This window comes from Dysidea avara, chromosome 4, assembly GCF_963678975.1.
Source record: "Dysidea avara chromosome 4, odDysAvar1.4, whole genome shotgun sequence".
Taxonomy (NCBI): Eukaryota; Metazoa; Porifera; class Demospongiae; order Dictyoceratida; family Dysideidae; genus Dysidea; species Dysidea avara.
Genome location: NC_089275.1, coordinates 21035722 through 21051594, shown reverse-complemented (window position 1 = coordinate 21051594; position 15873 = coordinate 21035722). Strand labels below are relative to the sequence as shown.

The 15873-nt window shown below is 37.0% G+C and overlaps 2 protein-coding genes across 2 annotated transcripts in view; both read left to right on the top strand.

Moving 5' to 3' along the window:
- LOC136254236 (uncharacterized) overlaps positions 1-7499 on the top strand; it is a 49266-nt gene extending 41767 nt beyond the window's left edge. The window contains exons 8-12 of the mRNA XM_066046900.1: positions 212-582; positions 974-1190; positions 2116-2225; positions 3495-3684; positions 6912-7499. Of these exons, the coding sequence (XP_065902972.1) occupies positions 212-582; positions 974-1190; positions 2116-2225; positions 3495-3684; positions 6912-7414 (1391 nt within the window). The 3' untranslated portion in view covers positions 7415-7499. The remainder of the gene's footprint in view (positions 1-211; positions 583-973; positions 1191-2115; positions 2226-3494; positions 3685-6911) is intronic.
- Positions 7500-12022: 4523 nt separating this feature from the next.
- On the top strand, positions 12023-15600 carry LOC136254233 (tripartite motif-containing protein 2-like). Its single transcript, XM_066046897.1, has 2 exons — positions 12023-13452; positions 14633-15600. The coding sequence occupies exons 1-2, from the start codon at positions 12062-12064 to the stop codon at positions 15480-15482; spliced, it is 2241 nt and encodes a 746-aa protein (XP_065902969.1). The 5' UTR covers positions 12023-12061; the 3' UTR covers positions 15483-15600.
- Positions 15601-15873: the final 273 nt, after the last annotated feature.

Here is a 15873-nt window from a genome sequence, read left to right as displayed (position 1 = left end):
GATCTCAGAGAGTCTGGTTACAGTTTGTGATAACTTGTCACTTTCCCTAAATATTCCAAAGTATTTGGCAGGTTTTTTGTATGCATGTAAAGGAAGTTTGTTAGTTGGTTTAAGCAGGTAAGCTTGTTATTTATACAAGGATCAAGTTCCACTGTATATGTTGTAGTTTTTGCAGACTTATTATTTATGTATATCATACATTGTATTACAGAACTTCGCGAAGATCTGATTGTGAATGTTATTAAACCCTTAATGATAAACACGGTAGATCGTAGTCTTGTTATTGACTATTCAAATTTGGACAATGTGTTACAAACTACCATTAATGCCATCACTATCATTCTCTCAGGAAATTTCTCAGCTGATTCTGTTAACCTGAATGAAGCTCTGACCAACTTTTTTAGAAATGGAATTAGCCGATTCTACTTTGATCTTTATTTTCACACACAACATGAACAAGCAGTTGCATGTGGCACCCATGTAATATTTTCAGAACTATTTCCTTTAGTTGAACAAGACAGAATGACTGTGTTAGCTGGAAATCTTCAACAAATTGGTGACATATTTCAAGTTGTTCAAAGAGTGAGTATGCATGCATGTTAGTGTTGAAATTGTTGCTTTTATGATAAAGCTATCTGTACATTTCTCTGTGAGGGAAGAATTATTAAAATTAAATGCAAAACTTCAGCACGGTCATATGATAAGCACTTAGCAAAGGCTTGTATAGTTATAAACCTGGCAGTTATATTTAGGTGACTGGATAATACACTGTTTGCAAGTTAGCCACTGTAGTGAAGTGATGTCACTATCACCAACCCACTATTGCAGTTCTGTAATGCTTCGTATAAAGATTTTCTCCTATAACTTGATAATGTTACTATAGTTGGTGAATCAGATGTGTGAATGATACCTGCAATATATGACGACAAATACCATAATCATGATAATATTATTGTATCAATTACTTATTTAGTTTGTGATGGCAGTGTCAACAGTTCAAACTGCTTTGGAAAGTTTTACTCTGTCACAAACTTGTACAAACATTTGGACTGAACAGTATGCCTGTCCCTTGTGTCATGGTGATGCCACACCTCTATGTCTGGGAACATGTAATGAAGTATTGATTGGATGTCTGTCACCACTGAATCAAGCAATCACACAGCTCAACATTTTCAAAGACTTTGCAGTAGGTAAGATATAATTATATCAGCATGTAGTATTAATTGTATGCAAAAAAGTAAAGCCACAATTTAATGTACCAGTTATATAGTATCAAGGCTGCTTCCTAGTTGTATGCAAGGTAAGTCCAATATTTCAGCAGCATAGCTAAAGGCTGGACAGCCTTGATTAGAGTACAGTTCATTGCCTTAGTAGTCAATACTCTGATACATAGCTTCACTACTTTAATAATACGTAGTTGGGCTTCAAAACACAAAGTTCTATGAAATTTAGACACACAAGAAATGTAGCAATGATTAGTAGAAACAAACCCATTACACCTCCCTCTAATTCAGTACAGCTGTTGCTATCTAATTAAAAGCCTTTGTGTTACCAATGTTACAGGCGTGTCTTTGCCATATATTATGTTTTGTATTACCCCAGAACATGGCACTATTTAGAGACCATGTTTTTGGTGAGTCAAATTTCAGTATCAAACTTAGTGAAGTTTAATAGCTTATTTGGCCACTACAGTATAACAAATCATAATTCTGCAATTCTAACACTATTTTCTCTTGCTTTTGTTATCAAGCTATATATATTTAGCTAAAACTTACCAGCTATGGTTTTACTTTAATTATACTATTAAATGACTATATAGATAGAAATGTACAACTTGTGTTTACTTATAAGCTCTTTATCTGATACACACTTGAAAGGTTTACTTTGTAATATTAACGTACAGTGTCTGTACTCATTTTATATAATAAGCTGGGTATTACAAGCAGGTCATGCATATACATCCTCCCTATCCACTCCATTTTCCACATATGACACACAGCAAACGTACACACACTCAGATAAACATAATAATTATATGCATGTGTTATTGTGCTGTGTGCTGAAAATTTCTATCCATAAACAACTGTAACTGTGTTGTACATATTATTGTTGTAGCTGGTGTACAAAGTATGTTAACTGGTATACCTCTGGTCAGCGTCAATATTAACAGCATCCGCTCTGATTACGTTTCCATTTTACAAACCAGCAATAACTATGATGAGACGGTATGTTTGTGCACATGTGGACTCCAGTTATATTTTGATTGTATAGTTGCTCTTCTAGTTTTTGTATGTAGTGAAATAAATCTTTAAGTAGCACTAATAATATCCCAAAAAGCTTCTACTAAAAATTGCCTTTATTTTGTGTCTGACATCATTTGAAAGGTGTAAAAAACTATTTATACATAAAAACTTAATATTTTCCTCCATGCCTTTGCTTACAAAGTGAACGCCTGTGAGTGTAAAATTGTAGTCTGATAACATAGTTTACAGTAAATATGACATAATTGCCTTGAAGCATTAAATAAATTGAATATCAGCCAACGGTGTAGTGTATACATGATGCATGTATATACAGGACTCATGTACTGAACTTATAAAGACCACAAAGCCACTCTTTAATTATACACACCATTAACACATGATTTCTGAAAGCATTTGCTTGAAATGGCTATGTATGTATGTTAATTGTTAATTGTATGATATGTGGTGTCAACCACTATTGCTTTTCCATCTGCCCTCAGTAACTCTATATTCAGACCACTCTATAGTGTCTGCATTTATCGAACACAATAATAATTATTATATTATTGAACTTGAGCTCATCTGACAACATTGAAGGCATTTGGAGCAACAATGTCCCAAAATAATTATGAAGTGGAAAAGGAATTTGGAGTGGTCTCAATGATGGGATTGTGCAGCAGTATGACACTTACTAACACATTAATTGTTGACCATCTTACAGTACATAAGTAATTTCTTTTAGAATTGCATTTTCAGTAGTATAATTCTAGAGGCTAATGTTGTTGGTCTTCAATGGTACTAACTATACATGCGGCTATACATACACAATAGTAAAATACCAGAATCACATTTACGATAATATATGTGACCGGATTTGACAAAACCAGGCTTCCACACACATCCAATCCTTTGACTTTAACTGCTTGTAACATGACCACTCAGTATGCTATTGACCTATGCAGTTTTCACACAATTGTTTTGTTGCATTATGCAATAACATGTCAAAATTTGAAAGTGATAGCGTACTCCTGCATTGAGTTATGGTCCTTAAATTCACATATCTGGATGTGGTGGAAGCCTGGTTCTGGCATATCTGTACATATGCTAACTATTATACTAAGCACTGTGTATGTTACGTAACTATAGCATCTTATTTGAACATTATCCCCATAACCACATACAAAATATATTTGAAGTGCTTTAATGATCCATAGGCTATGATTAAAATAGTGTTTTCTTTGTTTGTTACAGGATTTAATTGAAGTTGTTGTTGAGAGATGTCCAATAAGCACAGGGAAGAGGAGCACTGATCATGATGGACATAAAAAACGACAATCTGGGCAGGCCAACCGACTTCCTGATGTGATGATTAACTCAATCATAGTGACTAAGATTGTTAACACAACACTGCCAACTTTAATGAACGTGTCACTAGCAAGTGGTGAGCATTTGTATCTACCATCTCACTAACATAGTGATGCTGTTATGTATGTAGGAAGCAAATCATGGTACGGTGTTATCACAATTTGATTGCTGAATTCAAAAAATGTTATTATCATACAGTACGATAGTACTGTATAGTAGGGACCACAAAGGAGTAGGCGTGGCCCATGAAATAACATCACCCAAAAACAGCCTCAATTTCCCCTGCCGATAATGAGGCAGTATTGGTTAGGTAAAACTAAGTCAAAAAAAGCTTTCAGATCAACCCGAAATGCTTCAACAAGTTGCTATGGAATTTTTAAAATATTTAGTGGAAATCTCTACTGACTGACTGAGTAACTGACTGACTGATGCCTTCAAACATAGATATTATATACTACGTACAATATCTATGCTTCAGACAAGTGTAACTCAATAATGGATAAGGCTACAGGCTTGTTTTTTCACTGTTTGACATCGCTTCACAGAGAGGTGCCTTTTGGCATTTTGGCAAACCGCAGTATATACAATACATTCTTCATGGACTTATCAGAGTGTCCTCCTTTGTGTCCCTTTCATCTTTGCTGACAGCGAAAAGTGTTGATTTGGTGGTAGCACGTGATGGCTTCCCTTCGTAGCGGAAATCGTCCGTATTTTTCATACTGGCTATTTTGTTAGCAGAGGTACTTTTTGAACGGCTCTTGATTCGTACTGCTGTGTAATGGGTTGAACATAGCCAACAACAAAGCTCATCAGGACAATAATCGATATATTTGGGGAACGCGGCACCATTTTGTTTGGTATGTGGGGATTGCAGAGGTGTTTTCAAACAATTCTTGATTCAAAATGCTGTGTAACGGGTTGAACATAGCTGACAATGAAGCGTGATGGATCACTTTTCAAACAATAATTAGCATAGCTGGGGCACATGATGCCATTTCAGATGTGGTAAGCATGGGTTTACCAGTCATAATGATTATTTGCAAAAAAGTCTAAAAACAAGTACATCAAAAATTTTGTAATTTTCAACTAGAGTAGGGATCATAGTACATCGATAAAAAGTACTGAAACAAGTTGGAGTTGTCCATGATATTACTATCACAGTAAAACAATAAGAAGTGTTATATCCCTACTGTGCTCAAGATACCATAACGGAAATGCACAGTAGGGAATCATGTAACACTTCTTATTGTTTTACTGTGATTTAATATCATGGACTACTCCAACTTGTTTCAGTACTTTTTATCGATGTACTATGGTCCTTATCCTAGTTGAAAATTCCTAATTTTTTTGGTGTACTTGTTATAATCCAGTTACTACTCTTTCCAAATGTACACAGCTTTTCAAGATGGGTAATCAGGGACAAAGCTTCATACACATACTATGCTTTTAAGGCTCCCCGTTATTCTTTCTACCATTTTTTCTTTCACTTATTATTCCCAAAATAATTCCTAGAATCATTCTTCAAATACATTTGTTTTCTTCTGCAACTGTAAAGACAATTAGTAGCAAGCATGAATTGTAGCTTAAAGATTGAGGCACTCCATCATACAGTACGATAGTACTGAGTAGTAAGGACCACAAAGGAGTAGGCGTGGCCCACGAAATGACTTCACCCAAAAACTACGCACAATTTTCCCTGACAACAATGAGGCAGTATTGGTTAGGTAAAACTAAGCCCAAACAAGCCTTCAGATCAACCCGAAACATTTTCAACAAGTTGCTACGGAATTTAATATATATATATATATTTAATGGAATTTTCTACTGATTGAGTAACTGACTGACTGAGTAAGTAAGTAACTGACTGATGCCTTCAGACAAGCATAACTCGATAATGGCTGAGGTTATGGGATTTATTTTTTCACAGTTCAACGTCGCTTCGGTCCGAGAGGTGCCTCTTGGCATACCGCAGTATGTACAATGCATTCTTCGTGGACTTACCAGTGTCTTCCTTTCTGTCCCATTCATCTTTGCTGACCACGAAAAGTGTCGATTTTGTGGTAGCACGTGATGGCTTCCCTTCATAACGGATATTTTTCATAGTGGCTATTTTGATTTCAGAGGTGTTTTTCAAACAGTTCTTGGTTCGTACTGCTGTGTAACGGGTTGAACATAGCCAACAACGAAGCATAATGGATACTTCACTTTTCAGATGATAAGTGATATTAATAGCTGGGGCACGTGGGACCATTTACAGATGCGGTATGTGTGGGTTCACCAGTCATAATAATTATTTACAAAGAAAGTTAACAAACAACTATAGTAGGAACCATAGCAAATCGATAAAAAGCATAGCAAATCAATAGCACTGAAACAAGCCGTAGTAGTAGTGCACAATATTAAATCACAGTCAAACAATAAGAAGTGTTATATATATAGGTATCTCTACTGTGCTCAGGATGCCATAATGGAAATGAAATGCACAGCGGGGGATATATCACTTCTTATTGTTTTACTGTGATTTAATATTATGCACTACTCCAGCAGCTTGTTTCAGTACTTTTTATCGATGTGTTATGGTCCCTACTCTAGTTGAAAATTCCCTGTGTACTTGTAAAAGAGCAGTCACATTACATATGGATGACTGCATCATTGGGAGTAGGCGAATGCTCTATTAGAGTATCTTGATCTTTTATTCTACTGCAGTTTGTGTCTCTAAAGAATTTTATAATCTAAAAGTAAAATTTATAAATTATAATTAAAATTTATTATTTTGGAGATATTTCTGATTCCTTTAACCACCTATTATACCCAAATAATTATTCCAGCATATTCTACAGGTCCTTAATTGTGATGCAGCATTAACCTTGCTAGTTCTTGTTGCATGTTTACACAATGCAAGCGTCCACCTGCACACACACACACACACACACACACACACACACACACACACACACACACACACACACAAACACACAAACACACACACACAAACACAAACACACACACAAACACAAACACACACACACATATGAACACCACACAGTACATATACACATGCATGCACCACACAATATATACACACTACACACGTCACTCAGTACACATACTCTATGCTACATGTACCACAAGATACACATGTATGTATATAATAACTCATCCCATGTATCCTTCCAGAAGGTAAAATATTAAAAGTTAACTCTGCATTGATGACTCTGTATCAAATTATGTAGTTTTCCATGCCTTCCAGATAGAAAATTCTAGCTAAATGCTATGTATGATTGTCCAACTTTTGTTTTACAGATCGTGCTTACCTTTGTGCCTTCCTTCATTCCAATGCATCGACCTGTACTTCAAACTTTGACTTACTTGATGTTGATGATCAAGCCAACAACCCTGCAGGCATGTTCAGCACCATGATGCTCCGTGCTCAAGCTGGTCAACAGCCTTATGTGGTTACAGACTTTTTGGATATGGATGATAGAAATATGGCCCTGTTTACTAGCCTGCTACCCAACCATCCTATACCTGATACTAGCTTCTTAATGGAGACTACAAGTCCTTCTGCTACAACTATACCTACATCAACTGTCAATATTAGCTTCTTAACAGAGACTACAGGTCCTACTGCTGCATCTATGTCCACATCAACTGTTGATGATAGGTTCTCAGTGGAGACAACAGGTCCAACTACTACATCTATACCCATGCCAACTCCTCGTAGAGGCAGTAATGGAGCAGTGGCTACATCTTTTTCACTGTTTACTACACTAGTGACACTGGTGTTAGCTTGTTTCTTATGTTAATCATGATTAGTGCTGTTTCTGACATTATTAGGTTATTAATATGTGGTTTTTGTGCACATTTTGCATTTCATTATAAAAATTTCAGTTTGCACCAAATTTAAGAAACTAATAATTAATTTTGGTGTGCATGTGTTAGAATGTTAAAGGAGAAATGCAAATGGCAAAATGTATAGCTTGCACTCACGGTCGTAGTTACATGGGAGTTTTTATCAACTTTGTATCACTTCAGCTCACAGTATATGAAAGAATTTCCAGCTGCAGGTACTAGAATTTGTATATGCATGCACAACAATTAGGCTTCTAATTAAGCCTATGTATTTCATCATTTTATGCGCTTTTGAATTAAAGCATGAAGCTTGGCACTTTCACTGTAGTTTATGCGTATCATAAAGATCATTTTATGATAGGGCCAAATTTGAGAATTCTGTTTTATAGTAGTTATTTACAGACTGGGTGCCAAAACTATGCTTTTGCTTTAAGAGCATGTTGATGTCAGTTTACAAAAGTTTATATGAGATACTCTAATAACAATAGAGCATTGATATTAAGATTGTTAAACAGTCTAGACCTATTTCTGGCAAGCAGAGTTTTAAGTAAATTCATACTCAAATATGAAAATTTGTCAGCTATATACACGTGAACCATTTATGTAAATATGCAAGATATGTCTCTCAGTAGCTGCTTGGGCTGTGCCCCCCAGGACTCTCACATTACCAACAAGTTGCTGCTGTTGGGCTTTTTGGTAAATGAATACACCTAGTAATGTGTAAAATCGTGATGGAAAAGGATGATCAAATTTATATTGTCAAATTGTACATATTTTTAAGCATCATGGGATTTTTTCTGCATAAAATTCTGATTAGGCTATCTGTAGTCACAGTGTAGCCTTTTTCAAGGTCCCTAGTGGATGGTCAACATTTCAATATGATTGCCTACACACTACATTGTGATGTGCAATACTGAGCATGCAGCTATTTTTGAAAGTACCACAAACATTTGTGCACTAATATGTTCTCCAAATTATGAATAGTACTGACCATGTTAGGAATCCTTGAATCACACTACAGAGTTTCTCATTTAAAATTACTTCTTTAAGCCCATAACTGCATGGGTACAAAATATGTTTTTTTGAAAGTAATGCCAATGTCTAGCTACGAACACTACTGACAAGCTTTGCCATAGCAACCATGAATCAATTATTAGCGTGCTTCCTGATTTCAATTACCATGCAACCCTAGTTGTTACAATAAAATTATTATCAAAACCTTTCAAATTAAAAAAAAGCATGTTCAGTTTGTGCTAGTACTACTTACATGATATAGGTATCACATGATCACCTTGTTGCAATAATCGCACCAGTACCAACCAACCCTACTAAGGACATCTTTAAGTTATTTGGGACTGTCATTACCTGCAAGCTAGCTGAGATTTACACTTGGAACCACTGCCAAGTGTCTAGAATGACTCCAGATTATATGGCATATGCATGCATGCCCACCACAAAAGAGGATGGAGAGGGGTCATGGTATGTACAGTAGTCTCATGATTTGAACTTAAAAATTTCAAACAATTTTAATGAGGAGAGGGCTTTTGCGATAAAGTGTATGGAAGGGGCAGGCTAGCTGAACCTCAACATCAGCAGCAAAATCCATAGCTTGCTTCAGCTAGAGGGTCAGAGTTATGCTCCCCCAGGAAATTTTTGAAAATAGGCTAGATTGAACTGCATATATAGTCTGATTGGGCATGTGGTTTTTTTGGACTACTAAATAGAATAATTATAAGAGACCTAGAAACAATTTTAAAGAAGTGGAACTTAAAGGGAGGAAGTTATTTATTAATAAACTATAGTTATACTAGGTTAGGGGTTTGTAAACAATTGTTATTAAAGATTCAAACGGCAATTAGCTATATTAAACTAGTTATCATTATTGGCAATTCTATTCTTAAAAGTGAACTGTACAGAAGTAGTTAACTACTCCCAAGTATTGCACAATCATTTTACACTACTCCATGCCACATAATTATTACTTTATAATTATCTCCTACATGCATTAAGAAATCATAATGAAATTTTCAGGATTAGTTCTCTACTGTCCAGTGACATACCAATGTGATTATACTTACATAGGATTGTGATGGGTTTAAATGTAAAATAATTTCATTATTCAAACCTAATGATAGCTGAATTTACTAACAGTTTTTATGATGGAAATAAGATTATTCGCTGCATGGAGCATCAAAGAATAGGAATACAAAGAGCCAATTGTATTGACATGTTGGATTCATTTTGTGAAAACTTACATTTTTACTTTTGCTAAGAGGTTACTGATCCAATAAAAAATGGGTGCATGCTTTAGACAAAGCACATTCTATCCAGCTACAAAAACATTTCAAATAGATGTAAACATTTATGGGAAAATAGATGCTCAGTTGGGAGATTAAGAGTATAATTGATTGATTGATAGCTGAATTAGGACCTTAGTAACCACCTTACTGTCCTCCAGTGGCAACATGATCATGAGGTACCATAGCTACTGTACTTGTTTAGAGTAGTTGTTATCAACATGTACAAAAGCATAAAGGCAGCCCGTTTGCAGGGGTTGCAGATTAAAACTTCACTGAGGAATTCCACAACAATCTTTTCTTTCCACAGAATTAATTAAAAGTCTTTTCTTTCCACAAAAGTCTTTTCAAAGTCTTATCATATCACTGGGGAAAGACTTACTTGCAGTACATTTCATCCACAGGCCCCGATCTATTGGACTGTGTCTCTGCCCCCTTTGCTCTAATTCAGCTTGCAGTCATGCACTTGGTGTTTTAATGATGGCTTTGAGTAAGCGACACTGCTCTTCCACCTGTTCAGTCTTGTTGAGTATGTCTAGTATAACTGCATTGTATATAGATTGGAAATTCCCTAATGCAATATAATCCTGCATCACATGCACCACACAAAAGATAAAAAATCTGGCAATGGTCCTGATTGGTGGACCAGCTCCGCATGAAATCACAATCATAAGCACTACCCCATATCCCTTCGACCTGTTACTATATAATACTATTATACTGAATGTCAAGACGACCCAGGCCATGTAGCAACCAAGTGCCTGACTTTATTATTTTCCCGCCAGCAGTATGCATGCAGTATTGTGGATCTATAATTTCCAAAGTGCGTGTATGGGGTGGGGCTAAGCTAGGGGCATCTATAGCAGGGGCTGTAAATGTGACAACTGGTTGATACAACTATAGTAGTGCAGTGTGAGAAGCACACTCAGTATGAGGAGCATGCTTTATCTTGGTCATCTGAAAGCATGCCCTGACAAGAAAAATATTGCTAGTTTAGCTGTCTTAGATTGAATTTGGTTGACCGAACCTTATTGAATAAGCACCACGAACCACAGTGAAATTATATAGTAGCATGGTTTGAGTTCATGCAAAGTTGAAGTTCAAGGGGTCTAGGAGTTGGTCTTTGTTCTTTACAGTTTAAAGAATTTTAACAATGTAGAGTATAGTTGACTGTTTTATTAGAGGATTTCGATGCATAGCAGCTTTTTAATTTTACCCCTTTGGTCCCCCCATCTTGTTCAGTGATTCCTAGAAGAGATTAAAGCTCATCTCTTCTTACTCTCTCCATGTTTTCATTGACCATTAGCTATATGCTTTAGATGCAACTGCATGCACCTGTACTGTAGCTTCTGCTATCTTTCTAGCTAGCACGACACAGTAAAATTTTGGAGGGGTACTTCAGCCCCCAAGCATCCCTCTAAATCCCCCTTGATCGGGTGGTCCCTCCAGCAGTATAATTTTATTTATTTTTGGCAAAGAGGCTAAAATAGCCTGTACACCAAATCATGATAGAAATATTAGTCCAATGCATATCCAGCACTGACTTGAAGTTGTTCAATGAGCATGCCTCGATAATATATGCTGCGGTAAACTGTTCCAAGAATTCACTACACGATGAGAAAAAAAAGTTACATATTAGCAATCAAGAATGGCACTTGTAAATTTCTAAATGATGTCCTCTGGTATTTCCTGGTGACTGAGCAAAAAAATCATTTAGCTACATTGATATCCACTAAAATCTGATATAGAAGTATCATGTCACCATGCTGACGACAATAATTAGCCAGCTAAGTGAAGGAAACAGTTAATTCTGTGAGTCTTGTGCCATATAGTCATCAATTTGGTTGCTTTACATTGAATTGTTCCAACTTTCTTTTGGCCTAATAGGTATATAGTGGGGTTACATTACCATACTCCCTGGACATACCATAGATAGACAAACCAACACGTCAGTCTAAATAAGAAAAACTTCTTTTAATCAACCCAAGTATGTGATTTGCTTTGTTGGTTACAAGTGAAGTGTTCTTTTGAAACTTAAGATCTTGATCAATCATAACCCGGTCCCTGACAGGTTGTGCTGGTTGGATGTATACTGAAGCATGCAGTCTAGGTATGAGGCCAATTATACTGCTGCTTGCAATTGGAATTCCCATTCTGCAATTCATACAACAAGCTAGCTTTGTTCGCAGCTTTTTATGGCCGAAATATACCCAAGAGTTAATAGGGGAGGGTTATTATAACTCTTGATATACCGGTATTATCCGTAATCCGGCTTTGGTCACATGATTTTGCCAGGCAGCAAAAATGTCAAGTTCCGAGTCGCTTTGGGATGATTTGGTTCAAAAACTGACCTGTAAAAAGTGCGCAAAACTGTTTACCAACCCGAAAATACTTACTTGTCTCCATCTAATTTGCGCCGAATGTCTGCGGCAGGAGCTAGACTCCCGGAGTTTCACTTCGGCCATTTATAATAGCAACAGCAAGAAGTTTCAATGTCAGGATTGTAAAGAAATAGTAGCCGTGCCATCTAAAGTGGAAGATCTTATTACAGATGTATCTACTGTGAGAATGGTTGAAATGTTGAGTAAGGACGCCAAACCAACATGCCATGTTTGCGCAGAAGGCGCCGCCCACGCCTTTTGTATTGAATGTCGTAAGCTACTTTGTAAGGAGTGTTTAAGTGCACACAGACGTGCTGTTGTCACCAAAGAACACAACATATCACTACTAGAGGACATGAGAAACTGTGCAGGTGATATACCAACTGTTGTTCCAGAGCTTGATGAAATGTGCACCGCCCATCCCACAAAACCACTTAGTTTATACTGCAAATGGGACGGTAAACTAGTCTGTGAAGAATGTACCACTGATAGACATGCAGGTCATAACTGTATACAGATTGACGATGCTTTGATCTACAATGAGAAGAGGACCTTGGAGAACATTCTTTCAGGCATTGAACAACAGGTTGAAGAACTTACGGCAGCCATTGATTCTATTGAAAGAAAGTGTTTGAAAGTGAAGAGCTCTAAGGAAGAAAACCTCCACAAATTGAATGAAACTTTTGATAGTATTCAAACTACTCTAAGTCAGCGAAGAAAACAGCTACAAGATGATATCAATGAAGATGGAGAGCGACGTGAAAAGTATTTACAAACACAAAAAAGTGAGCTTCTTAGTTTGTCTTACAAATTACAAAGTTGCAATAATTTTACAAAGAAAAAACTTCATGAAGGTACTAAGCAAGATATATTGTCTATGAAAGCCACTATGCAGGAGAGATGTTCTCAATTGAAGGCCGAAAAGAATAGGGAAACACTTAGACCAATTACTAAAGAACAACCAGAACTCAATTTTTACGGTCAAGAGAAAATATTGAAATTTATTAAGCTTTTAGGAACATTTGTAAGCCCAGAAAACTGCATAATGAAAAGTGTAAAGCAAAGAATTCCACTAAATGCAACCAATACATTTTCAGTTGTGTTAAAAGATGCTGGTAACAATGCACTCACTGGAATTTCCAGTCAGCTAGATGTTCAGGTACAGTATTACAACATGAACCGACTGACCACAAGTGCTAAAGTACAAGAGCTCTCAGATGGTTGCTATGAGGTGTCCTATACTCCCAAAATTGGAGGTGATCACACAGTCTCAGTACATGCAGGAGGAGTACCCATATTGGGTAGCCCTTTCCAGTAAGTTTTATTATCGTGCAACTACTGTATATTAGGTTTGCATATTCTCACTAAATAGCATTAACCAGAAACCAACCTTCATGGTACCTTGGAAGTATTGTTTAGGTATAGTCAATGCCTTCCAGACCAGTGTGACTAAAATGTTACCAGTAAGTTGCTAATTTTTATTTTATTAAGTGGAATTTTCTGCTGCCTAACTGAATAACTTACTAATGCCTTCAGACATTCAAGTGTAACTCAAAGGCTATATACAGGCTTGATTTTGTACTGCTAGACATTGCTTCAACTGACAGGTGCCTTTGGCATACCACATGCAGTACATACAATGCACACATCATGGACTTAGTTTTGTCCCATTTCTTTTCACTGACAGTACAAGGTGTGTTCATGATGGCTAGTGCCTTATAGCTACCACGTTTATCATCCACACTTCCACAGTGACTGAACTGATTGCAGAGACGCTTCTCGTGCTGTTCTTTGTTTGTATAATGCTATGTAACAGGCTGAACATGTTGTATAACACAATGTTGAAACTGGGTCACTACTGCTGACCCGGATGACCTACTGACCCGGATGTGACCCGGATTAATTAAAGCCGAGACGTGTTTCGGCTAGTCTCGAGCGAGCGAACGAGTCTACATTTTGAGCGTTCGATTCGTGTTGAAAGTTTCCACATCGTCAAACGAACAATTTCGTTTCTCACGTGATCCAATCCGGGTCAGACCCGGATAAATTGTAAACCGGGTCAGACCCGGATGACCCGGAGAAAATGTGACCCGGATGACCCGACCCGGTTTCAACACTGGTGTAACAGGGTGAACATGTTGTGTAACCATGTGAACATGTTGTGTAACAGGGTGAACGTGTTGTGTAACAGGCTGAACATGTTGTGTAACAGGCTGAACATGTTGTGTAACAGGCTGAACATAGCTGAAAACAAAGCAGGATGGCCACTTTGTTACCAAAAATTAAACAAACAAGCAAAAAGGAAAAATTAGGAATTTTAAGTTTTTGAAAATCAAAATGATATGAAAAGTTGCCTATTGGGTTACTGTCCTTGTAGATATAGATAACCTCCTTTTTCATTACTTTTTTCTAATCAAACACATGTTTCATGCTTCTTTACTGCTTCCAGGACCATGCACATGTGTATGTATTTAGTACAATTTGTCCTTTACAGTGTGTCGGTAGCCCTTCTAAGAGATGTATCAAAATTGCATAAAAGGAATTGCCAACTAGTTACACATTATGGTGGGAAGAAGTTTGAACGTCCAGTTGGTATTTGTGTTGGTCTCAATGATGAAGTTGTAATAGTTGATGCACTTAACCGTGAAGGAATTATACTAGACCAAAATCTGTCTCTTATTCACACATTTGGTCAAGGACATGGAGATGATAAACTGAACAATCCTGTAGGTGTGGCTGTAAGTCACAATGCCATAGCAGTCAGCGAAGACGAGGAACATGTGGTAAAGAAATTCTCTCTAGAAGGAGACTACCTATCCAAGCTTGGTTCAGCTGGTTCAGAAGATGGCCAATTCATCAGACCTCAGGGATTATGCTTTAGTTCAAAAGGTTTGCTTTTTGTTGCAGATCGTGATAATCACCGTATACAAGTCTTTGATGAGCAAGATGAATTTTCCTACAAATTTGGCAATGAAGGTCCAGGATATGTGCACAATCCCTGTGATATTTCCATAAGCAAACGTGACCATGTATTTGTGACCGATTGGAGTTCTGAGAGTTGTATCAAAATGTACTATGAAAATGGCCGATTTATTTCTAAAATTAACTGCACTGGTAAGCCATTGGCTATCGCTATCACCCCTGATGACTGTATAATAGTAAGTGATGATGCTGAGAACAAAGTGGTCGTCCATACATTCAATCCACGAAAGACTTTCATGTTTGGGGAAATAGGAAACAAAGTTGGAGAATTTTGTTATATACAGGGTATAGCTGTAAGCAGTAATGGAACTATTTATGTCACTGAGAGTGGAAATGATCGCCTGCAAGTCATTCGTCCTTGAATACAAATATTGAGTGTGGCTATGACTACTTATACTTGTTCTGTGTTTGCATGATTTAGTTGTTTTTTTCATCTTTTAATAGACATGCAGTACGCTGTAACAATGCACAATAAAATAATGCGTCGTGAACCGTTACCGTATACCCCGAAATTTTAGCGGTACGTAATTTTCACGGTTTTCGAGGTTAGTAAAGCTACCAAGAAATTTTATTCCGTGAATATGTAGTATGCGCGTCCCACAAATTTTAGATATTACAATTATGTGTTTGGGTTCCTGGCGCGCGATATGTAGACACATGTAGAGTCCACATATGATTATGATTATGATTATGATTATGATTAGATACTGGAAAGACAGCACTCAGTGCTGGTTACATCCAGGAGGGGGGGGG